This window comes from Mauremys reevesii, linkage group 1 (assembly GCF_016161935.1).
Source record: "Mauremys reevesii isolate NIE-2019 linkage group 1, ASM1616193v1, whole genome shotgun sequence".
Lineage (NCBI taxonomy): Eukaryota > Metazoa > Chordata > Testudines > Geoemydidae > Mauremys > Mauremys reevesii.
In genome coordinates, this window is record NC_052623.1 from 44157134 (window position 1) to 44182751 (window position 25618).

At 41.0% G+C, this 25618-nt stretch overlaps 2 protein-coding genes across 8 annotated transcripts in view; one reads left to right on the plus strand and one right to left on the minus strand.

Annotated features, from left to right (window-relative positions):
• CENPJ (centromere protein J) lies at positions 1–24961 on the minus strand. 6 transcript variants are annotated; one of them, XM_039527107.1, is made up of 16 exons: positions 24831–24961; positions 22947–23101; positions 19770–19893; positions 19007–19154; positions 15985–16090; positions 14070–15702; positions 10266–10398; positions 8203–8368; positions 6372–6614; positions 5668–5767; positions 3714–3814; positions 2709–2810; positions 1582–1722; positions 1420–1504; positions 1207–1327; positions 1–281 (listed from the first exon to the last, which is right to left on the minus strand). In XM_039527107.1, the coding sequence occupies exons 1-16, from the start codon at positions 24838–24840 to the stop codon at positions 89–91; spliced, it is 3561 nt and encodes a 1186-aa protein (XP_039383041.1). In that variant the 5' UTR covers positions 24841–24961; the 3' UTR covers positions 1–88. The 6 variants fall into 6 exon arrangements, with proteins under 6 accessions (XP_039383041.1, XP_039383056.1, XP_039383050.1 ...); XM_039527122.1 differs by lacking the exon at positions 24831–24961 and adding an exon at positions 24759–24815; XM_039527116.1 differs by lacking the exon at positions 24831–24961 and adding an exon at positions 24700–24792.
• PARP4 (poly(ADP-ribose) polymerase family member 4) overlaps positions 24907–25618 on the plus strand; it is a 130704-nt gene continuing 129992 nt past the window's right edge. The window contains exon 1 of one of the 2 annotated variants that reach the window (XM_039527060.1): positions 24907–25009. The gene's annotated coding sequence lies outside the window, so the exon portion shown is untranslated. Of the gene's footprint in view, positions 25200–25618 lie in introns of both variants that reach the window. The other variant, XM_039527071.1, reaches the window with a different exon arrangement.

Genomic DNA, 25618 nt, shown 5'->3' on the forward strand with positions numbered 1-25618 from the left:
TACATTGGGTAAAGTTTTTTTTAACAAATATACACTTCTACACTTTCGCTAGGTGTGATAGGTGCTTACAAGAGTTTCATAAGTCATGTTATAATTTCGTGTCCATTATAACATTACCATCCTTGTCCTTAACTCTTACTCTCCCACAGACATATTTTGTTTCCTGGTGTCCATTCGCATACACAGTCTTGACAGTGCCATCTGGATATTCACGTCTCTTGAATTGTGGCGTATGCAGCTCTCTCTGACCATTGTTAAATTCTATAGTTTTGCTTCCATCTCTGTATTAAATAAGTGTATACAATTAAATATAAAATAGACTGACAGGGCCAGCCTTAAAATGAAATTCCAACACCATACTAAAAGTTAGTAGGCAGGGGTTTAATTGTTTGTAGAAACTTGGTAAAGATTCTCAGAGAGCATGCACTATTTTTCCAGAACTTTATAGTGGTCAAAAACAAAACTTTCATTAAATCACAATAAAGTTGATAAATACCATCTCAGCTGATCTCTAGTGTTGCAGTTAATTTTAAAACAATACTAAAGCTGCATTCTGAAGGCAATTTAAAAAAAAAAGTTGAGGCTGTCTTAATAGTTAAAGCAAGGAAGGAGCGGTAGAGATCACTGAAGTGTAAAAGTATGGGAATCATTAGCAACATGCATCTTTGGAAAGTTTATTCTTGATTTAGTTAAATCAAGGATGGAATATAGCTTACCACCCTATCTGAACCATTGGAAGGCCCAAATAAATTTGTCCCTGATTCAGGAAAAGTATTTAAGCATGTGCTAATGTGCTTTCCTGTTTCAGGGTCTATATTAGTACATGTGATTAAATAAATGAATGCTTAGACACCTGTCTCTTAAAAGCAGATTACTACATGTACTTTGTGTAAATACATTATTCGGTATAAAATGCTACATTTCTTCTATATATCAGACATGATGTATCAAACATGTTCAAGTGTAAGCTTCTCGAGCTGAATAAGGTTTTAAAAAGTCTTTTCTATTACTAGTGGATATACCACACAGTTATACACATTCATTTTTCATCCTTTCATACAATATATCCATCTTAACTTGAAGACAAGTACTGTACACAGAAAATGAGTATTCAAGGAAGGGTAGATGAACTGCAGTGTGCCAAGAACTTTTTCCCCCCCTCTATTGTGTGGGAACCTGTAGGGTATATTTAAAGTAAAAATTTACCTCTGCACCCGAACAATAGTGCCATCGGGAAAAATGCTTTCCTCTCCCCCATCCATAAATAAATTCTTAATAGTTTGGTCAGGAAACGTAATTTCTTTCCTTCCGTCAGGGTAATGCTTTTCTGTAACAATGTGCATATTTTGTTTCAAAATAACTATAGAAAGTTTTTATATAAAAATTAAAGTATACATATAAAAGGTTCATAGTTTTTACCTATTTGCCCATTTGAGAAATGCAAGACCTCTAACCCATCAGGGTATGTAGTATGAGTTGTCTGGGCATCTGCATAATAGTAAATCTGTACAGAAGAATAGATCATAAGTGTTTAAAAAAAATCTGTCCATATAAACTTGGGAAGATAATTTGGATACATACCACTCTTTGATCGGGCATAACTTGTTTCACATCCCCATTAAAGAATGTTACAGTTATGGTCTTTCCATCCGAACTCATTTCTTTCCGTGTTCCATTAGGGAAAAATATAAGACGACAGCCATTTTTTAAAACCTTTTCAACCTAAAAGGTAAATTACATAAAAGTGTATGTTCAGCAATAAAACTAGTATAAAGTTTTCAACAATTTCAGTTAAAATTAAATTCTTTGGCCATTTTAGCAGTTTGACAGTTCCAGCTATTAACAGGTAAACCAGCATTAGATGAAGAATATTTGTCTGACTTTTGCCCAGAATTTAATACTGAGCGCTTTGAGAGCCAAAGTTTGTTTGCACTTCTCATCCAATCCTGACTTTCCAGTGTTTGGTTTGACCCAATAGTAGTAATAAAATGCAGCCAGAGATGCCGTTGTGGAACCAGAAAGCAATACACAGGAATAGCCATTTATGAATTTGTCAGACACATCCCTGAAACAGGTTTCAGAGTGGTAGCTGTTTCTCTCACACTTTGTCAAACCATTTCTCCAATAAGCAAAGAAAGTAGGTTTTTTCCCCCTTAATTGTATAAATTCTTGTTAAATACATTCTTGGGCCAGATGCCCAATTTATTTTAAATAGAGGTTGGAAATATTTGTAATATCACAGCACTCAGGAGCCTCAGTCATGTACACTGTACAGCACCTAACCTAACAGTCAAATGGAATAAAAAGACAGTCCTTGACCCAAAGAACTTAAACTAAGTATAAGACAAAAGACTGATAGGGCTGGGGGGAAGGGTGTACAAGGAACGAATGAGACCCTCATTTTCCCTTTTTTGCTGGTTTGGTCATTTCCAGTTGGACTCAAGTAAGAAACCACCCTGTGTGTATATATATGGAACAGTTTACAACACACAATTTTTATGAAATGGTGATTTAGGTATTTAGATTTTAACAACATTTATCTTAGACTCTAAATGCCTCACAAATGAAAGGGACACCCACCCAACAGCCCCATATATAAATTGAACAAGAGAGGCACCACAGCCCTAACAAAGATGAGTTCCCCTGGCGGAGTGACTTAATTACCCAGATTTATTCTCTGTAGCCTCTTAAAGGAAATCTGATCCTACCTTTCCATCAGGATAGTTAATTTCTCCCTGTATTTCTTCACTGCCTGTAGACACAAGAGTAGGGGGCTCTAATGGCACACATGTTTCAGTAGGAGACATGTCCTGAAATGAAAATATTTCTCTAGTAAGCAACTGTGACAGAATGCAACCCTGTATTAATATCCTCCACACTATTGTAATAATCACTATACAAATTATGCCCCGTTAGGTATTATTTGAAAACTAATAACTCGCTGTCAATATCATCATGATGAAATGTGTGCAATATTACATGTAAAATTTAAATCATGACTGAAGTTTGTTTATCAGACAAGTCTGGGGAGGGGATAAACCTGTTTCTCAAAGACAAAGGACAAGCCTCTTGCCCAGGTGTCAATCACCTACAAAATGGCCATTCTTTGGCAAGGAAGGGGGGCTGGAACAAACATCTACATCTTAGCAAACAACAGCATGAAACCCCTTTCACCACAAGACTCCAGCCTCACAGTGGGAATGAACTTCATTTAAGGGTAAAAGATCAGTAACAACAGATTCCAAGACAAAAAAATTATTCAAGTTTCATATACTTCTAGCAAATGCTACATACAATAATTCATAAAAATGTATTATGTCTCAACTACCTGCATTCTTACAAAATTCACTGTTTTCTTCAGGTAGGAGATAAACATCCTTTTTTCTGCAAACATTTATTAAAATTTGGTAAATTTTGTAAGATATTTTGCTTAGCTGCAATTGAACATCTCCATCACCAAACATCTCCCCCTGCTGTAACCAAAAAAAAAAAAAAAATAGGGTTCCAAATACTAGATGCAAGTGTAATTTTCTGTACAGGTATTCTGCATTACCAGAGAGTAGTTTAATATTGTAGTCATTACTAAATCTTGTCTAGTGTTCTTATGGCAGTTTCACAAATCACTTTTCAGGCTGCACATTTGTGTAATGCAGATAACTATTCTATTATTTGGAATCAAGTCAAAATAGACAACATTCTGGTATAGGACTTACTATCATAAAAGTCCTAGAAGAAGCTTCTAGTGTTGTCACTGTCTTGTCAAAGTTACTCCCATCACTAACAGGTGCTGATTTAGGTCTTCTAGAAGGCTTTCCTGTTCAAATATAAAATAAAAATTGTTCATTTTACATCATCTCAGCAGCCAAGAAGCAGTTTGGGTGTTATAAGCAAATGTAATGATCAGAATGATAGATAAACTATACTGGATATCTGCATACCTCATGTGCAGTATTAACTTGAAAGCAGTATCTTCAGCTACTCAAGAAGAATATCCAGTTAAGTGTATTACCTCAGCTATATTATTGCTTGCTATAGTAGCAGAGAGCTACAATAAAGTCATAATAATAAAATGCGCTATCTGTATTATATTTTATGTATAGATTCAAATTATAAGAAAGGCACCTTTCCAAAGCTCTAGGTGCCTAACTCATTTATTAATTATATAAGAGAATTAAATAACCGCAGAGATAATCATGCCAATAGGAACTCAGCCAGCAAAACAGACTCCTTTCTACCCATTTTGATTTATAGGCAGCTCATCCTTGTCCTTTTCCAAAATAACCCTATAGTGTGTGTCCTTGCAGCATTCTTGGAAGATTTGGAACAAGTGAGAGGAACAATTTCCAGCATTACAGAGAACAGAAAATGTCCTTCCAGCTACCCACTCTTATGAGGGATATCCAGCTTAGGCACTTTTGCAGACTGTAGCTGTGGCAACATAGGACCAAAAGAAAGGCGATCTCTCAGGTACATCAGTCTCAAGACAGACAGGGCTTTATAGGTCATAAGCCAAAACTTTAAACTGCACCCAAAGACCAACAAACACCCAGTGAAGATCCTAGAATCATACATTCCCGCCAAAATGCTTCACTCAGTAAGTGAGCCACACCATTCTGTACCAGCTTCATTCTTTGAATGATTTTAAAGATCTAACCCCATGTAGAGTGCGTAGCTATGTGTTTGTTAAGACTATTGCAAACAGCAGCAAGGTTCACATCTGAAAGATTGCAACCTCCTAGCCAGACGCAGATGTAAAAAACAACCAAAAAAACCTGTTCTACTGTTGTAATGAGAGTCAAACAGCAGCTGGGATCTAAAAAAAAACAAAAAAAAAACCACTCCTAAAAAGCAAATCTTAGTAACTAATGGTGGACGTATTCCCTCAAATCAAAGGGACCAATTATGTCCAGCTCCTTCCCTACCACCTCTACCTTCACCTCATTCTGACCTAGATTGAGCAGCCAACTCATGGTCATCCATGGCCCAATCTTAATTAGAAGCCGTCTTGAGTCGCATCATCCAAGTTGAAAATGAGAGATTTACATTTTGGTGTCATCAGCATACTGAAAACACACTATGCTTTCTTACTAACCCGCCTAATGGCCCCATATATATGGGGAACAGGAGGTGGTGACAGAATGGCACCCTGCAACATCAGAAATTGCTTTCAACTACCTCTTTTGTTTTCTCTCTGAGAAATCACAATCACACCACTGAAGAGCAGTCCTGTGCACTGCCACTAGAGTCTGTAGGCACGAGAACACTACCTTGCAGTCAAAACAGTATCCAAGGCAGCGATTGATCTAATACTGCTAGCACAGATACCTGATCTTCATCCATTGCCAGGAGATCATTGACCAATGCAGTCTCTGGGCCATACCCAGTTCTGTACCCAGAGTGGGAAGGAGATCAGGGACACATCCACATACTGAGAGAGATGTATCCACAACTTTCTCCACAATCTTATCCAAGACACTATTTATTATTTATCAGAGCATTAAGTCTGACTATTAAACTTTCACATGCATTATACTTTTGGACTATTTAATACATGGATTGCCTGAGGAAAAGAGAGATATTACCAATTGCCAGTTGCTGCAAACATTAAAACTGGCAATTTTATTTTGAAGAGTTAATAGGATTCTCTTATTGAATAAATGTTTATACCTTTTACTTGTGAATAACCTTTCCCATTCATCTTGCTACTCTTTTCTATTTGAGGAACTGGAGACAGAAACTGGCTTTTTTGAAATCTAGTTGGTGAACTCTGAAAATACATAATCAAGAATTTATTTAGTTCAAGAATGATTTATTCAGCAATATTATTACAGTGCAATAGCACTCATCAACACAGACCACTTGTCCATAATTTTTATTGCAATGACTGTTAATTATACACTTTTAAAGTATATTGTGGAGCGAATAAAGACTGAGCTTCTCTTTCCTCTGCTTCCTCACCATGCACAATCCCAAAATTTTACCTTGGTGCAGTTCACCAGGGATATGTGTACTCCTTCTTACATTAGTTTAAGTTTTAGTAGCCTAACTGTGAAATCATTCAGTGAAGACTGGCTGGTTTCACTGGCTAATCTTTAGAGTGCAAAGGCACCAAAGTCAGTTGCACCTGATTTCCCCACTGAACTCCAAAATAATTCAGTTAGAGAGCAGGATCCTGGAGAGCATGGTACCTGCATACAGTGAAGATCCAGGTTTATAGGGATAGCAGAAGTCAACAGCAGTGTACTGTCTTACAACACCAATACACCCCTGTTAAATTAAATGAAACATCCAACTGGTCTCTTCTGAGTACCAATTGGAAATATATATCTGCAAAAATCAGTTTAAAATACCTCAGAACAAGTACAACTTACTATAGACTCTGCTCTCTTCAAATTTATTCCAGAACTTTCAGCTTTCCTGTTGCTTTCAGCAGCTTCTGCTTTCTTCCAAACTTCTAGACGAAATCTTTCCATGATTTTGATCTCTTCCCTTAACTCTGTGTTCTCCTTTGTTAAGGTTTCTATCTGGTTTCTAAGGCGACCGTGAGTAGTTGACCATTTTGCTTCTCTTCGCTTTAAGTCTTCCTGCAAGTCTGCAAGCTGCTGTTTTAAAGCCTTAGAAAAATAAGTATCAACTGTTTGTAGGGGGATACAAGCCAGCCATTTTCTGCTGTATTAAAACACAGACTTGAGAAAATAGTAATCTTTCATTAGCAGTGACAGCACAGGAGACAAGTGACCCAAAACAAGTGAAATCTTCTGTGTGTGAAGGGCAGGAAGTGTGTTTTGTTTTCTAAAGACAGGAGTTACTTTGTAAGAACTTACCTGATCTCTCTCCCAATCAGGCAGCGAGCTTCGTCCCTACTCAGGCCCCTTTACACCAAATGAAAATGTCAAGGGGCTCTAAAAGCCCCTGTTCTGGCAGAGGAAGGATTACCCTGGAGTCATTCACAAACCTGGCCTCAGGGGAATACTGAGGATGGAGCTGCAGCACTATAGAGATTCTGGGCAGCCTGCAATATTTTAGACAGGTCCCTCTCCCAGGGCTGCCTAAGTTATGTGGGTGGCCTCTCCAGCCTCCAGAGCAGCCCAAGATAGGGAAAGAGCTAAGGAGGCTTAAAAGCCAACTTAGCTCACCTTCTCCCTGGGCTGCAAGTTCTGTGTGCAGTGTAATGCAGAATCTCACCCTAGCTCCTAGGGAAGGAAAAGGACTTTTTCTTCATAGTGTTAAAGATTTTTTTTTTAAATTAAGAAGGACAAAAATACAAAGCAGCAACTTAAGTTTCCCCATCTGTAAAATAAGGATACCGATACCACCTTTGTAAAGCAGTTTGAGATCTACTGATGAAAAATGCTATATAATAACTAGGTATCATTATTATACAGAGACGTCTGGCTAGGAAAAAAAAAAATCACATTTTCTATTCCTCTTTTCCTCCCCAAACAAGCTCACAGGAGATCAGGAATTAAGTCATTTGAATTAAATAATTGCCACCTTAGACTGAGTTAACCATATAAAAATGGATGATTCAATCACTAACTATAGTAAGATATTAAAAAGGAAATCCAAAATTCTAAAAGATAAAGGGAAAAATATCTATGAGATACCAAGATTACAATAAACTGCATTATTCACTCCTAGTAGTGACTAACAAGTCTTATCTTTTTCAAAGGGATAGGATTAAACATGATGGAAATAAGAAGACATGTTTATGCATCAGACACATTATAATCAACATCTATTATGAGATAAAACTCTGCTTAGAACGCAACAATTATGGACAGAATGATGCTTGATACAGGTTCAATTTTGCATTCAATTCACTACAGTGAATGAATTTGTTTGCAACATACTTATTACAGTAATATTTTGAAACTTGATTTAGGTTTATTGGTCTGATGTCATGTTCTTCGTTAGTGCCATTCTGAACCTTTTTTGTTATGGGAGTCTGACAGAAGGACAATAGTTCTTCAGTAGTGTTTTGTTTTTTAAAGCAAAATGATACTTGTGTGACGCCTGTGATTTTCAGCGTGGGAACTACTGATGGATCCCAGGTACCTTGATCTAGTTTGAGAATATATATATATATTCTCTCTTATCAAACCCCTTCAAATTAACAGAATCTACGAATTCCAAATTGCACAACTGTGAAAAGCTGAAGTTTCACTGTGAAGATCAGAACAATCTTTAGATTTTTCTTACCTGAATTTCATCACGCTCCTTTTTATCTGGCATCGCTCTAGCTGCTGTGGAATATTTTTCAAAAACTTTACGGTCTTTTTGGAGTTTTCTCATTTCTTCTTTTTTAACTTCTTCTATCTGAGCCAATTCTTTTGTTTTCTGCTGTTCAAAGTCTGCTATTTCTTTCCTGAAATTACACAAAGTAGCTTATTGTTCTGGAATAGAACAACTTCAAGTTTGGAGTATTTATTTAGAATTTTATTTCTCAGTAATTCAGAATAGTATCTCCTGTTCCCAGGAAGACTTTCCACTGTAAATAAATTACACACACTATATAATTAGTCAGAAGGGTCTTCTCACTGCCACTGCTGAAGTCTTAAGAATCATCTCTTTGCAGTTCCCACTAACAAGAACCCCCTCCATATTTACTGTTGCTTTGACTGACAATTGGACAGGACCTTTTTTCAGAGACCGCAAATAACGTTCCTTAATTGGCAAAAGGGATCGCTGTCATCCAACATAAGGCATTCCCTCTCCTTCCTCCGTCCCTAACTCTATCCCTTTTCCAGCCTACAAGTGCCCAGGAAGGTTTTTCCAGGAACAAACATCTGATCAAAAAGACAGCATCAGAGTCGCATTTTAGCAAGACACCAGGTAAAAGCACCAAGCTCTGGAAAATCAATCTTATTCTATTTTTTTTTTTTTAAAGATTGACTCATTTAAAACACTCTATAAACTATATAAAAATAATCTCCCAACCATATGAGCTTTCATACTGAACAAGTTGGGTATAGCTTTTTTAAAATCATGTTTTGATCATTTTCTAGAGTAGCAACTTGAGTGATTAATTATACAGTGTAGGCTATTTATTGCATGTTATACATTTAAACTACCTATAGTACCAAACATTTTTTTGCCTAAATCTACACTCTTATATTCTAAGAGATGTCAATTACTTACCTGTATACTAAATATATCAGGGGTGGCCAAACGGTGGCTCACCAGCCACAGGTGACTCTTTTACAGTTAAAGAGTGGCTCGCGGAGCCCCTCCATTCTCCACCTACCAGACTGGAAGCAGGTGGAGCTTGGGGCTTCTGCCCAGTGGGAAGGGAGTCTAGGGGCTGTAGCCCTGCAGGAGGCACCTGCCGGGGATCAGGACTTCAGCACCGTCTTCCTGAAGCCCCACGCACTGGCAGGCGCCACTCATGGGGCTGAAGCCCCAAACCTCACCACCCTGCGGCAGGGCTGAAGCCCCGAGCAGGTGCACCCTGCACTCAGACTTCTGAAGATTATCATATGCGGCTCCGAGGATCAGTAAGTTTGGCCACCCTTGAAATAGATCTCTGTAATATTTACCACTACCCAATACTGGTGTGCTTACCTGCTGATTTGCTCATTTGCCTATCAATAGCTCTAACTCAGAGGTGGGCAAACTACGGCCCGCGGGACGCTCCTGGCCTGGGAGGCTACCCCACAGCCCCTCCCCTGCTGTCCTGTCCTCCCTCGCAGCCTCAGCTTGCTCCACCACCGGCGCAATGCTCTGGGCAGTGGGGCTGTGAGCTTCTGGGGCAGCGCAGCTGCAGAGCCTAGCCTGACCCAGTGCTCTGTGCTGCACAGTAGCGACGGCGTGGCTAGCTCCAGCTGGGTGACACAGCTGTAGTGCTGCCAGCCACCAGTGCTCCAGGCAGCATGGTAAGAGGGCAGGGAGCGGAGGGGGTGCATAGAGGGCAGGAGAGTTCAGGGGGGGTGAATAGGGGTCAGGGCAGTCAGAGGGCAGGGAACAGGGGGGTTGAATGGGAGCAGGGATCTTGAGGGGAAGTCAGGAATGAGAGAAGGGGTTGGATGGGCAGCAGGTGTTCCAGGGGTGGTCATCAGGGAAGGGGGGGGGTTGGATGGGGCAGGAGTCCCGGAGGGTGGTGGGGGCCAGGCCATGACCCCCTCCCTAACTGGCCCTCCATATAATTTCCGAAACCCAATGTGGCCCTCAGGCCAAATAGTTTGCCCGCCCCTGCTCTAATTAAACAGTTAAGGAGATGTATTTACTAAGCAAATAAAATACACTGAAATACATTGAAAAATTACCTGAGATTTTCTAAGGAGCTCTCTCGTTCTTCACGGAGTTTTGTTAGAGATGCATTTTCAGATCTGAATCTTTCAATTTCTGTTTCCAATTCAACAAGCTTCTCTCTTAGTACCCGGGATCGAACAATGTCTCCTATCAGGGAACAGGCATACCCAAGTTAAGAGACATTCATAGAGTGCTGAAGTATACACTAAATTGTCAGATATAAATGATCATCAGTTGATCTTACTCTGAGGCATAACTAGTCTTCAAATAATACAGTAGGTGATAAATAAGTCAGTCCTTATCAAAGCAATCTGTGCTGCTTGTTCAACCATCTCAGGTTTTGAAATATTTGTTGTACAGGCACAACAGGGTATGCAAGAAAAACAAATTTAAAGCTGAATTAGTCTTCAAAATAGAGTAATTCCCATTGAACTTATGATCAGGGTTCATATGGGGAGGGGGGCAAGAAGAGCACAGAGGGGAGATGGTCGGGCTCTTCAAAGCTGTGCCCACGAAATAAACTCTGCCCATGCATGTCGGCAAAATAAGATCAACTTCAAAGTATTTTATGCAGATATTCAAAGTCTGATTGTTCATACTCTCTGGGTTCGGTGAGCTTGGCTCAACCTCAGTAGGTACATCTACCCAGCAAAGAGCAGCAAGCCCCCAGCCCAGGTTGACAGACTCTGGCATGCTCTAGGTCTCTTAATTAAAAAAAAAAAAAAAAGCTGTATAGACAGCTCTTCAAAGTAGCAGCTTGGGCCCTGAAGCCTACCCCTTCATCCCTTGGCTTCAGAGCCCGAGCTGCTACTTCGAAGAGCTGTCTACACTGCTATTTAAAAAAAGTACTAGTATGAGCCCTGCAAGCTTAAGTCTATTGATCCAGGCTGAGAGTCTTGCTGCTGTGAGCTTTGTAGATGTAAGTAAGGCTCAAAAACAGCCATGGACTCTGTTAGGCTCTTCTTGATTGGAAGTTTTGTTTTGTTTTTTTTAAATGGTGGTATCACCTAACCACTTTTCACTTGGGGCACCAAAGTGAAATGGTGCTCAAAGTTTCTTGTGGAGATCTATGATCCTTCATCTCCTTTCTTACATGAGGAATGAAACAGTTAATATTGATGTTTAAATCATTGTCATTGGGTATCTGAATAAACCCCTTCCCAAAATTAACGAGGCAGTTCTCTCTGCATTGGTTACTCTGACATTTTTAAAAAAAATTCTTCTCAACCATAACACTAGAGGCTTTAATTAAAAAGAGCAAGCAAGCAGATTCTGGATAACAAGACAAATCTGAATCCATATCCTGTTTATGGTATAAAATTATTTTGCCAGATATTAAATGATCAGCAATGTGCTTTTTGTATTTTAGTACCTATCTAGTATTTTTCCAGTAAGGGTTTGTTAGAATTGCTGAATTTATTCAGGTAGTTAAGAGAAGGCAGATGTGGATACGGATTGACAACAATGGGGGGGAAGGTGGCATTACATTTGACAATGTAATAAAGTTGTTTCTAAATCATCTACATACACAGATGTAGTGCTGAGTCCATCCTTCCAGGCCCAATAGCCTAGGAAACCGAACAACCCAGGATCTGAACTCTTAACATACAGGCTGCAGTGCATTTTGCTACCACTAAACCATTGACAAAGTCCAGGTCTCCAAAACAAAAACAAAAAAACCACCACAATAACAAACAATGTTCCCTAACATTTTTGCATTAGAACAATCAGCTTGTGTACTTCAAAAGAATCCTACTGACCAGCAAATCTAAGAATTATTAAAATTAGGTTGCTGAAAAGGATGATGAAAAACTATCAAAGGAAATGTAGCTACAATCCTAAAGACTGACTCTCTAGTAGGAAGAAGAACTGTGCTCTGAAGATTGTTACAAAGCGGCCAATGGGAGCTGCGGGGGCGGTGCCTGCAGGCAAAGGCAGCACACAGAGCTGCCTGGCCATGCCTCCACCCACAGCTGAGCGAGGAGGATGTCACTACTTCCAGGGAGCCCCCCAGGTAAGCGCCGCCCAGGGCCCACTTCACCCCATCCCGCACCCACTCTGCCCCCTCCCACCACCCAAACGCTGCTGCTGCGGGGGGAGAGGGAGGAGTCACGTAGGGAGCCCCCCAGCACCTGCGGGGGCCCCAGGCTGCGCGCCACTGCCTGCCCCCCTCCCCAGCACCAGCAAGGGTCTCCCCCTCCAACAGGGGTCCCAACCCATGCACCGCCACCTGTCTCCCTCCCCAGCTCTCAGGCTATCCTCCCCCACACACCTCCGGGGCCACTGGGCAGCCCCCCCGTTTTAGTCACAGGTATTTTTAGGAAAAGTCATGGACAGGTCACGGGCTGTGAATTTTTGTTTACTGCCCATGACCTGTCTATGACTTTTACTAAAAATACCTGTGACTAAAACATAGCCTTAATTAAGAACTAGGTAGAGCTGGTTGAAAATTTCCTAACAAATCAGAGTTTTGTCAGACAATACCAGTTTGTTGAACCCAAAATGTCTCGTGAAACCAGGTCAGATTCAACAAACTTTTGTCAAGTCACTAGTAGGGTTCTGATGGAACCCAGGTTCCCACAGTCCACAGTTGAAGAGCAGCCCTATCACACCAGGGCTTCCAGCCTCCCTGTTGTAGAGCTAGAAGCTCAAAGAACTGGGAGCCTGGAATCTCTGGGCTTAGGGCTTCCAGGATCCATGGCTCCCAGGCAACCCCATCTGGATGGACATACCTGGGCTAGAGACCCCAATGATTCCAGACTCTCAGACCAGTTGACTCTCTGCTGCCCAATTCCCAAGCGGCCAGCCCTGGGAGATGGAGACCCCAGAAGCTCTAGAGCTGACTGACTTCTGAGGTTATTGGCAGTCATGAAAATGAAAAGAGTGTCAAATTTCAGTCAGCAGCTTCCAGACCCAGGGAGTGTCTTTTGTTTCGGAAATACCAAAGGTTGGTGTTCCTGAATTTTTTGGGGATTTCCAGTTCGAGAAATTTTGAAAAAATTGATTCTATTCTATTAGGAACAAAACCAAATTTTAAAGTAGCAAAATTTCTTGCAAACCAGAAATCTCAAATTTCAGCCCACTCTAGAACAAAAGTTCTAAGGGCCTGATTCTCCTCTTAATTACACTAGTTTGACAACGGGGGGAATACCTCAGTGGTTTGAGCATTGGCCTGCTAAACCCAGGGTTGCGAGTTCAATCCTTGAAGGGGCCATTTAGGGATCTGGGGCAAAAAAATCTGTCTGGGGATTGGTCCTGCTTTGAGCAGGGGGGTTGGACTAGATGACTTCCTGAGGTCCCTTCCAACCCTGATTCTTAAAAAACCACTATAATTTCAGATTTCACTGACATTATTTGCAGCAGTATAAATGAATGGAGAATCAGACTCTAAATATTGATATTTGGCATTAATCCCTTTCAGTAACTTCAATTAATAAAATCTACAAATAAAGTGATCTGAGGATCTAGTTTAAAAAAAAACTTTTGAAATCATGTCACTGGCCACTTAAACATTTTTTCTAATGCTATTGAAAGAGCACTACACAGATACCAAATTTATATCTACATCGAAGGCGTAAAATTGCGTCACGGATATCTGCAGTTTTGCATGGCTCTAGCTATTGCTCGTTGCTGATACAGCAACAGTTCAGCACAAGTTTGACAGCACACACTAAATTTTCATCACTGGTAATTAACAGAAACTGCAAGGCAACACCAGTATTTTTTCCATTCCTCTCCATTATTTTGATTGCATGTTTTAAGAACACCTACTGCTCAGTCTACAGTGAAGTCTGTGTGTTTATATATTATTCTCTTACCTCCTGGTTCTTCTTGTCCCACATTTGATTTGGTTTCATGCCTTGCATGACGGTCTGGCTTCTGTTTAGGTTTCAGTGAAGGAAAGAGTTTCATCATGAGGTCTGATGTGGGAGGTGTACTTGCATCACCATCTGTCACACACTGTTTGGGCAAATCATCTCCCTTCTTTATTGAAGCAACCTTCCTCTTTATTGTTTTATCTGGCGCAGCCATTTCACTTTTATTGTAATAGTCAGTTTGTGGAGGTATTTTAATGGTATCATTTTGGGGTACTTCATGCTGAGTCTCATTTTCTTGAAGGTCAGTCCATGTTCTTTCATCATCAAACTCAACCTTATCCCTATTTGTACATGAAACACTTCTTTGAGATTCAGACACTTTGCTATTACTCTGATTTGGTAGCAAACTGGATTCATCACTACTATAATCTTTGTCCGATAAGTCAAGATCAATATCCCTACTTTTGCTTTCTTTGCTGAGGTCTTTGACAGGTCCTGTGCAATCACAGAATGCTGGATTATCTTCTCTGATGCTCAAAATGAACTTTTTAGCATCTTCATTTGCACATTTTAAGGTGGTCTCAAGTTCTTCCTCAGACTTTGTAGTAATGACACTGCTTCCAACATCCTTATCTTCATTTACATTCCATTCAGTGCTTTTTAAAGTTGGAGATGCTGCAGTGGAAGAAGTCTGAAATATTTTACTATCTGTTTTATTGAATTGGTCCCTTAGTCTAATAGATGCCCTCAAATCCAAGACTGTATGTGTAACTGCCCTGTCATTTTTATTTCCTTGTAAGATAATTTCTGCTTCTTTATTTTTGTTATTTATAATATCTAGTGTATTCATCTGCTGCTGCTGCATTGCTTTGACAGGGGTAGAAGACATTCTACGGCCTTTTGAAATTTGCTGATCTCGATCCAGGAACCTTTGTACAAATGAGGAATTACTCGAGAAAGATACTTCATCAGCAGCCTGTTCTAGAAACAAAAATTCATCTAATTCTATGTTCTCTTTTTCCTTTTCTTTTTCCCAGTTTTCCAACTTATTCTGGAATGAAAGTTCAAAAGAAAGTTCTGGATCTTTTACAGGGTGACTTGTAGAACATTTGGAAAGAGAAAAAGTTTTGGTAAATTCTGTGGACAGCTGAGGCTTTTCTGTATCTGAAAAATTGTCAGTTGGCCTAGCAAACTCCATTATGTTTTCTTTATTTTCAAATTTGCAGTTGATTTCTGATCTGAAAGAATCTCTGAACTGCCCATCAAGATTCTTCTCAGTCTGCAGTCTCGCTGTTGGTGGCGATATATTTTTTCCAATATGATTCTTGAGTACTATGGCCTTCTGAACAGGGAAGACAGAATCATTTGTTTTAGCTGCTCGGTTACATTTTATAAAGGGCACAACAAAATTCTCAGAAACCTGTTCCTTGCTTAAAGGTGCAGTTTTCCGCTGTATTTGTGGTCTGTCCACTTTAACATTTCTTTCCTCCAAAGTACTTTGCTGAGTCATCAGTTTGCTTTCTTTATACTTAGTTACTTTAGATTTGGCGTTAGCGAACCTAGTTAAGCCTTCTCCCCGTTTCAGAAAGGGTCGTTTTGTCAGTAGTTTCTGAAAGGTTGACCTTCCTACTTCCTTAAAAAAAAACAAAAACAAAAAACACACCTTCCATTATATATTTACACACTTATCTAAGTAAGGCTTACTAATATGTAAAGTTACACAGTACCTGTCCCACTATAGTTTTAAGGAAGGTCAGAATCTTAAAAATAGAATAATTGTTTTTAAGAACTTGAATATTGCATATATAAAGTTGTAAGCTCTTCAGAGCAGGGACCTGTCTTCTCACATGTTTGTAAAGTTTCTAGTACATTTTGGGAAAGTATATAAATAACTGTAGTGTTTATAATAATTAACCTGTTGCTCCTCTTTTTGCTTCAGGCGCTGGTCTTCTAATCGTATCTGTTCTTCAAGGAATTCTTCAAATGTCTGTTTCCTCTCCTGAATCCCAGCTTTAATAGGCCTAGTATAATTTTTTTTAAAGTTACAAACTGCAATGTTAAAGTTAAACCTTTGATTGACAATGCAATTAAAAATGTAATTTATCATACAACATATGAAAATTATATAAGCAGGTAAGGAATTAAAAAGTTCTTTAGTCATTTACGTATCCGGTGGCAAAGCTAAGGCTATTTAATTTAAATAATATGCTAGATTACCACTGATTCTCAAAGGCAAACACAATGATATTACAGTAGAACCTCAGAGTTACGGACACCTCAGGAATGGAGGTTCTTAACTCTGAATAAATTGCAGCTCCAGCAGTTCACGCTCCGGGCCAGTTTCTAGAGGCAGCTACTTTACCGGGCAAGCCTGTCCCCATCTCGACTGGGATTGGGAGGGAGATGTGAGTGGTGGTGGTGGTGAAGAAAACAGAGCATACCCCCTCTCAGCCGGTGGGAGGTGGTGAAAACAGCTTCCTCCTCCCCTCCGGCTGGGGGAGAGGGTGAAAACCGCACCCAGGGCTTATAGGAAAGCAGTGCAGACCCCAGTGCGGCTTCTGCCCAGCTGCCTTGGGCTGGCAGCAGAGGTTCACAGCTTTGCCTGTGAATAAAGTTGTAAGCTCTTCAGAGCAGGGACCTGTCTTCTCACATGTTTGTAAAGTTTCTAGTACATTTTGGGAAAGTATATATAAGTATATATAAGTATAAAGGTGTCCTGCATGTGGGGTTAGGGGTGGGGACAGGCAGCCCAGATGGCCCTACCTTTAAGATGCAATGCACAGTACAGTATTTGCTTTTTTTTTTTGTCTGCTGCTTCCTAATTGGTTACTTCTGGTTTCACATGATGTTCGGTTGACTGATCAGTCCGTAACTCTGGTGTTCATATCGTTGAGGTTCTACTGTACTTTATCACGTTTGTTTTAAGTAACCAAGAAAGGCACGTGTGATGCATAGCTAGAAAGGGTTAAACATCCTGCAAAATAAATAACCCATAGAAGACATGTGGGGAGATAATTTGTGGTTTTGTGTATTTACATATGTATGAGTAGGGTGGACAATGTAATCAACAGTCCCTGTCTATGCTGTACTCTGATAATTCAGAGGTCAAAAGAACATCCTATCATGTAAATTAATTGTAAACATGGGATATCTCAGTATTCATCTCTCTTTGAAATGTACTGTGAATGGTGAAGGAACAAGCAAAGCCTTATGTTAATTCATATAGCTAAGTACCCGTGATGGACCTCCTTCAAAGTTATCCTAATGACCTTTTATTCCCTGAGGAATTCCAACTTGTCAAAAGACATGAAATTGTATAAAAGATCCTTGGGTCCTGATTCGGTCATCTAAGATCTGCTTAGACTTCATCAGGAGAAGTTTGAGTTGCAAGACTGAGGTCCCAGTTATGCTGGTATGCACTGAATATGAGATTTGGAGATTAGAATTCAGTTCGTAGGTCACAGTCCAAAGAAACTCTTTGCAACTACAAAGCTCACCATCTCTTCTGTGAATCTGAACCTCAATGACTTGAACTCATGTATGTATATTGATATTTTAACCATACTCTCTTTTGTTTTTTAATAAATTTTAGTTTAGTTAATAAGAATTGGCTGTAGCATGTATTTGGGTCAGATCTGAAACATTCATTAACCTGGGAGGTAATGTGTCCGATTCCTTTGGGATTGGTAGAACCTTTTCTTTTATATAATGAAATAAGATTTACAGAAATTTTCATCATATTTGACATGGGTACCTGGATGGAGGCCTGAGGCTGCATCACTTTAAGGGAACAGTGTTGTTTGGACTTCTGAGTAACCAGTGAGGTAATAAAGAAGCTGTTTTATGCTGGCTTGGTAAATCTAGGTATTCCAATATCCACCATCTTTCTGGGGATTGTCTGCCTCATTTTTTGAGTTCCCCCTAACTGAGTGACCACAGCTGGCTCCCCAGTAGGGCCCTGGTCACAGCACATCTAAATCTTGCTGCTTCTTCTTACACTCGATGTCAAAGATCTTATCCTTCCACTATGCCAAACTCTTATACAGGCCCTGGTCAAGTTCCAAATGCCTACGCTGCTATAAACACCCATGGCTGGCCCATGTCAGCTGACTCAAGCTCATGGGGCTCAGGCCGCAGGGCTATAAAATTGCAGTGTAGATGTGCAAGGGTGGGGAGGGGTCCCAGATCCCGGGTGACAACCTGAGCCCAGACATCTACACTGCAATTTTATAGCCCCGCAAGCTACAGTCAACTGACATAGGCCAACTGCTGTTGTTAAGGTCATCTTCCTAGCCTGTCACTCTGACTACATCACCCCTCCTCTTTCACTTCAAACACAGACTTCCTGTCCATGCTTTCAAGGACATGCACAATTTAGCCCTGTTCTATTTAACCATATGTTCATTTTGGTTTCACTTCATCAGTAATGCCAGTCTTTACCACCCTTTAGTCCATTTTACACCCCCTTCCCTGCCCCCACACACAAGAGAGAGACTCCCTATCAAAATGTATAAAGCCATCACCTTATCCTCTTCCACATCTCTCCTTCAGACTCACCTCTGCCATGATGCTTACAGAAAAAGGCCATCTGATAATGGCTATGCCAGAGAAAGTTGTGATTACTGCTACTGGATTGACTCACTACAACTACAGTTGTGCACACAGTAAAGCTATGCCAAAACATGATTTTGGTTTACCATTACCTTATCCCTACACATTTATTTCATCCACCTGTTATGCCACACCAGAATAATTTAGGGGCAGGGACTTCTTTTGCCATATCTCTGTATAATGCCTATCACAATGAGGGCCCACTTGGTTTAAAATTTAATAGTTGTATTTGAGTAGTATCTAGAAGCCCCAACCATTTTCAATCAGGTCTTAGAACTTGGTCAAAAAAGATTGGATAAAACTATTACTTATAAGCTTATATTTACCTTTCCTCTATGTTAGCTGCTTGAAAGCATTTTCTTCCATTGAGACTTTCAGACAAATCTATATTTCTTGAACATAAATGATCAGCGTCACTGTCTTCATCTCCAACAGACTTTTCCATCTTTTGTTTTGGACACCAAGTGCTTTCTCCTATTAAATGATGGATATGTGTCTTTTTTTCTAATGTGAAACCAGTTTTCAGCTTGTACTTTAAAAACCAGGAACAACATTCAGAGGCAATTCACAGATTACAAAGTCAAAAGGGACTATCGTTATTTAGTCTGACCTGGGTAACACAAAGCCATGAGACTTCCCTCAATTAATTCCTGTTTTAACTAGAGTATCTTTTAGAACATCTAATCTTGAATTAAAAATTTCCAGCATTGGAGAATCCACCACAACTCTTGATAGTTGTTCCAATGGGTACTTACAGTCATTTAAAAATTATGTTGTCAACCTATCACTATTTTTCTGTCTTTTCTATTTAGACTAAGTTCTCCAAGGCAAGGGCCCTATCATGCTATGTGTTTGCACAGCACCAAACACAACAAGAACCCAGTCCTAGTTGAGGTGTTTGGATGCTACCGTAATATGAATGTTGATTAGTAGTTTTTAAAATATTTTAAATAATACAGTGTTTACCTGGGACTAATCCAGTAGTTTTGTGATATTGCGTGAAACAGTACTCAGCATTTTAAATAGAATATTAAAATTAAAGTGTTCCATTTCCTTAAGGTATACTGTATGCTTTACTTCTCCACTTACTAGGGAGTCCTTGATGGCCAGATACCAGGATAAGTAGTTTCTTTTGCTCTTCCATAAGCCTTTGAAGTTGTTCCATCTGTTGCTTCTTCAGCTGTTCTTGTTTCTGCTGTTGTATTTCTTTTAGCTTTATCAAGCATAAAAATCAAGTGTTTAAAGTCAATAGTTTTCTTAGAATCTGAGAATAACTAGCATGAAATGCTTTTTATATTTCTTGCCTGAAGATGCTTTATTATAACAAGTGGCATTTGAACAGGATGTAAAGAAGCTATGTTAAAACTAGGCCCTACACTCATTAATAGTACATTTTTAAACAAATTACACTGAAGGTATTTCCTCCAGTGACCAATTCTTTAATAGTTCCACTAGCCTTTAAATGGACCATAGAATCATAGACTATTAGGGTTGGAAGGGACCTCAGGAGGTCATCTAGTCAAACCCCCTGCTCAAAGCAGGACCAATCCCCAGACAGATTTTTACCCCAGTTCCCTAAATGGCCCCCTCAAGAATTGAACTCACAACTCTGGGTTTAGCAGGCCAATGCTCAAACTATTCCTCCCCCCCTTGTAATTTAACCAACTTGTAAATTATATAGAAAACCCCACCTTGAAGACTGTGTGACTTTTTTTGAAAAATATCAAGATTTGGCTAATATTTACGTTTGTACTCGTATCTTTTTATTAAGACTTGAAATATCTAATGAAAATAAAATCCTTATCATAGGAATTCATCCTGTTGCTCATTTCTTATTTGAAGTCCTAATATAACATGTGACATCTCAGTTAGTTACAGAGGAAAAGGCTTTGATGCGACAGAGCAAATGAAAAACAAGAAGCACTAAAGAACACTTACAGTCATAATGCCCCAGGGAGGCAAGGAAGTTTTATACTGATTAAAGTACAGAGGTACTAAGTGACTTAACCATGGGCCCCTAACTACCACCCTTACATAATAGTGCCTTATTCCACAGGCAATCCCATTGAAAACAAAGATTACTTGCAAAAGAAAAATACTACTCAAACATAAATAGAGGTCACACACACACACACAGTTAGTGGTCAAATTGAGAACAAATTCCAGGTCCTGACTCCAACTCTTGTATTCTTACCACTAAATTGTACCTCCTCACAAAGTGTTCTATTCTCATGCTGGTGTCTTCATTAAACAAACAGGAAAGTAACCACCTCCAAAACATGTCACAACTCACGCACACATGCAGTCAGAATGGTTTCTAAGGGCTTGGCTACACTTGCGAGTTACAGCGCAATAAAGGAGCCCCGGGCACACTAACTCACTACCCGTCCACACTGGCAAGGGACGTAGAGCGCTCTGAGTCCACAGCTACAGCGCTGCTGATACTCCACCTTGGCGAGTGGAATAACGTTTGCTGCGCCCCCGCTGGAGCGCCGCAGCGCCAGTGTGAACGAGGTGTTGCATTACTGCGCTCTGAATGACCTCCAAAAAGGTCTCATAATCCCCTTAAGTCAAGTGGCCACTCTTGTCATTATTTTGAACTCGCTGTAGGAATGCGGATATGCCCTTTCAAAGCTCCGTTTCTGACAGCTGGCTGCTTATCTGCCCCGGGACAAAGGAATGCTGCTTGCTTTGAGAGAGAGAGAGGGGCGCGCGGGTCGGGGAGAAAGGTCTGCTGCTGTCTGAACTTACAAGACAGCATGCTGTCAGCCCCACAAAAACCCATTCTCTCTCCCTCCACATACACACAACACACTCCCAGTCACATTCCACCCCACCCCCCCACATTTGAAAAACACGATGCAGCCACTTGCATGCTGGGATAGCTATCAAAATGCACTGCTCTTTGTGGCATTGCAAGAGCTGCTAATGTGGCCACGCCAGTGCGCTTCCAGCTGAGAGCGTAAACACTTGGCAGCGTTTTCCCTGCTGCGGTCTCCGAAGGCTGTTTTAACTCCCAGCGCTCTACAACTGCAAGTGTAGCCATGCCCTAAATAGATCATCAATGCTTTTAAAGAGTCATAAAGTGCTCTTTAAACCATCAACAATTCCTCTTTAAATATCAACATCAAAATTACATATAGTCTTTGCACCTCATCATTATTCCATATTGGTGATGTATTCATTTACTTATTCATATGTAAAATACTTTTGAAAAGATACAGTTTTTGGGGTGAGTTGTGACATTTTGATCTGGAGTGTCTCATTTTATTTTCAATGTTATCAAAGAGAGCTTTGTTTTCATAATAATCTGACTCCAATACTTTATCTACCTAACCCAAATTAAACAAAAATTATAATCAAATAGCAATTCAAATAGCTTCCAAAAGCTGCACATTCCTTTATTCCTCACTCATCTTTAGTGAAGAAGTATTGTACATAAAAAAAAAGTGAAGTCTACTCCAGACTCAAAAGATTCATTTTCTGTTCACAAATTTTATCTGGATTATCCACGTCTGGTTTTATAATCTTTGACAAACTTAAAAAAATAAGCTGTTAGTGCATGTCCAAACAAAGCTGTGCACCCAGTATGTGACCACATGTAGGTGATGTATTCAGCTGTATGACTCAATCCTAAGGTCCCTGATGTTGCCATGGCATCTACATGAGTGCAGCCCTATGCCCGCACAGCGGCAGAGTGTGTCAGTTCAGGACCAGGGTATTGGTTTGGCTTCTTCCTCGCCAGATGCAAAACTACTCAGATGGAGAGAGATTTTAAAGCCAAATATATTGGTATATAAGTTTTCTACGGACTAACAGAATATTTTGCTATAGAAGAAACGGATAACAAAACTGAAAACCTTCACTGTGTCTCTTTAGCTTTCATATTTCCAATCACACTTAAGCATAACATTTTAGTATTACAGGTTTTAAAAACTGCATCATTTTCTCTCAACTTCAGTGGGACTGATGATGGAACATTCTAAAATAGCTGAACGAATAAATACACTTTCACTTAAAGCAATTCACTTTCAGAGTGGGACAAGGGTTTGGCCCTCAGTACTGAGTATTATGAAGAGAGCGCTAGATTAATGATCTACTGTGATTTGGAATTCGCTCTTTAAACTAGCATTGTTCTGAAAGCAAGCAATACCTCTTGCCATGTTTAGGTAACTGCAGTCACCTTGCAGTTAACAGAAGATGTAATTATAGACTATAATAAGAAATCCTAATGAACGCATGTCAAGGAAAAAAATGTGTTTTTACCTGTTCAAGCTTTTGTAGAAGTGGATCACTGTAATCTGCTTCATTCTGATCATCCACCTCATCACATACAGAGTCAGTTTTAGAGGCTTTCCACAGAGCAGGAGCATCTTTAAGTGTTAACATGGGTTTTTTCTTGACCAAGTGAAATGCTGTAACTGGAAAAGTTATTTCAGTTGTATTTAACTGAAGTCCACAAGGGCTGCCAGACTCCAAGATTTGTTCTTCATGCATGGAGTCTTCACTTATAGAACTGCTGTTTGAAACATGCAGCATTTTAACTGGGTGACTTATAATGTTTACAGTTCCAGATGACTCTCTCTATTGGTTTTCCAAATATGGAAACTAGGATTTAGTATGCCTCCGGAACAGGAAGCATTGGACATCCAGTGTATGATAAAATTTTGTTCATTATTTAAATCTGCAGCAATGCCCATCTGGAAAAATGTATTTCAGTTTAATCTGTTATGCAAGCAGCAGTATAACTGGCAAAGTAACATGTTAGGTTTGGTTATCAACTTTAAAAAAATATTTCCAGGTATTGAAAGTTACACGTGAAAAAGAAAAAAAAACTGTTAAATGTACCTACAAATAATACACAAAATTGCTTACAATCCACTTAACATATTTATAAAACTGAATCCTTGTGTATTGTTCCTAGTACAATAGAATCCACTTAAACAGCCACTTGTTGAGGAATACACATTATATAAAGCAAAACAGACAATGAAGCTTTTAAATTTAGTATCAATTGCAATCAAGTAAACGAATAACATTCCAAATATGCCAAAAGATGCAGCACATATAAACAGTGAATCAAGTAACATATTTAGAGTGATGGAGCCCTGAGATTTTTAAATATGGTCCCCAAGAGTGGGAAGAGAAAAAAACTCGAGGAGCTGCCAAGAAGACCCATTTGGCATTCATTTTAAGGCAGTGTTTAAAGTCTATCTAGATATGGTGAATTTTACGGTTTCACTGAAAGTAAAACACTTAAAATCTTGCTCATTTTTTGAAAACACTTCATTCGGGTCCTAGTTTGTGTCTGCTCTTGTTCAAGGTAGAACATATTCTTCAGCCTACACCCTGTTGCAGCTTCTGAATTGCAATCGAATTGCAAACTGTTACAACAACGGAGCAAGACAGGGACGGGCGAGTTCCCACTCGGGCATTCATATCACAACCACAGGGGGCGACAGGGTTCCCCCGTCAAGCCTGGACAATTCCAGCCATTTCCAATGGTTCTAAAGCACACAAAGCAAAAGCCCTTTTTCCCCCCACGAGAAGTCGATGCTTTTAAAAGCTGTCTTTAGATGAACGTACAAGGGAGACCGTCTCCCTCGTGACAAACAGGACTTGGCAGGTGGGACATCACACCACAGATCTGAGGCGGGCGGGCAGCAAGCCTGGCAACACTCCCCTCATACACTCAACAGTGCAGCTACTGGGAGGGCAGAACAAACTACAGCGGCATTCGCCCTCATCGCCTGCAGCCTCCCCCTGGACACGGGCCGATGTCCCTCTGCCCAACACGTCACGGGGACCCAACGCCTGCCCTGCCCCGCCCCGCCCCAGTGGCCTGCGTACCTCAGCATCACCCCCGTGAATACTGGGGTGGGCACAACAGCCTCCCCCGCCAGGCACCTCGCCCCTCCCTCGGCCACCGGAGGGGGAGGGGGCGTGAAGCAGCCCCTCCCAGGAGGGGACCGCAACAGCTGCTGCCCCCGCCCAACACCTCACCCGCGGCCCTGCGCACCGAGGCAGTTACTCCGCGCGACCCCCACCCAGGCACCCGCTGAGCCGAGCGCGGCCTACATCCAGCTTCCTCATGCGCTACGCGACAGCAGCTCCTCGGCCCAGCGCCCCCCGCCAGCTCCCTTTACAAACCTGCCGCCATCGTGCCGCCTCCCAGCGCCACAGGCTGGACAATGCCGGGCCCGGGGCATTGTGGGAGTTGTAGTCCCAACTCGACGATTTCCTCTCCGGGCTGCGAGGGAGGCTTCGGCGTTCGAACTACAGCTCCCGACAGCCTCGGCCAGCCGCCGGGACGTTATTGGGCTTCAATGGTAAATCTCGAGCTCCCCGCCCCCACCTTCCCCAGCCTGTGGCGGTTAGAGGGCGGGGCTGAATCCTCAGTCACCGCCTCCTCCCCAGCGGCTGCTGCCGCCCCTGGCTGTGGCTAGCGGAGCTCCCCACCGCTTTCCCCTTCGGGCACTCGTTGCGCAGCCCACAGGGCGACCGCTCATCGCCTCCCAGGTTGGCGAGGTGACTACGAGCGATGTTGAGTCTCTGGCTTTTAGGGGCCGAGGGTTTCTCAGGGCTGCTGCCCGTGCCGCCGCCAGCTCTGCAGTCTTGTTAAACAGCGTCACGTATCATCATAAACGGAGGCATGGGCCTGCCAGGGTGGACTAGGAGGCGTTAGAGTCGTGTTGGGTGGGTGCGTGTTTGTTTAATAACAAGTCTTTGCCACTGGTGTCAATTGAACAGGGGTGGGGAAGCAGGAGGGGGAAGGGCAGAGTAAACAAAAGGGGAAGTGTTGGGCTTCGTACGTTTCCCATTTTAGGCAGGTCTGTGAACACTTTTGGTCTCCAGGTAACAAGCCCATTAGGTGACCAGCCCTCAGTTCCAGCAGCAGGTGACTCACCATTGTGCACCCAGCAGCCAATGGTACATAA

Coding starts and splice junctions, on each gene's coding strand:
- CENPJ (XM_039527096.1), bottom strand. CDS start 24,315: ATGTCCCACCTGCCAAGTCCTGTTTGTCACGAGGGAGACGGTCTCCCT. Junction 19,155..19,769: donor TGGCCATCAAGGACTCCCTA/GTAAGTGGAGAA, acceptor ATCATTTAATAG/GAGAAAGCACTTGGTGTCCA. Junction 1,328..1,419: donor TTTCTCAAATGGGCAAATAG/GTAAAAACTATG, acceptor ACATTGTTACAG/AAAAGCATTACCCTGACGGA.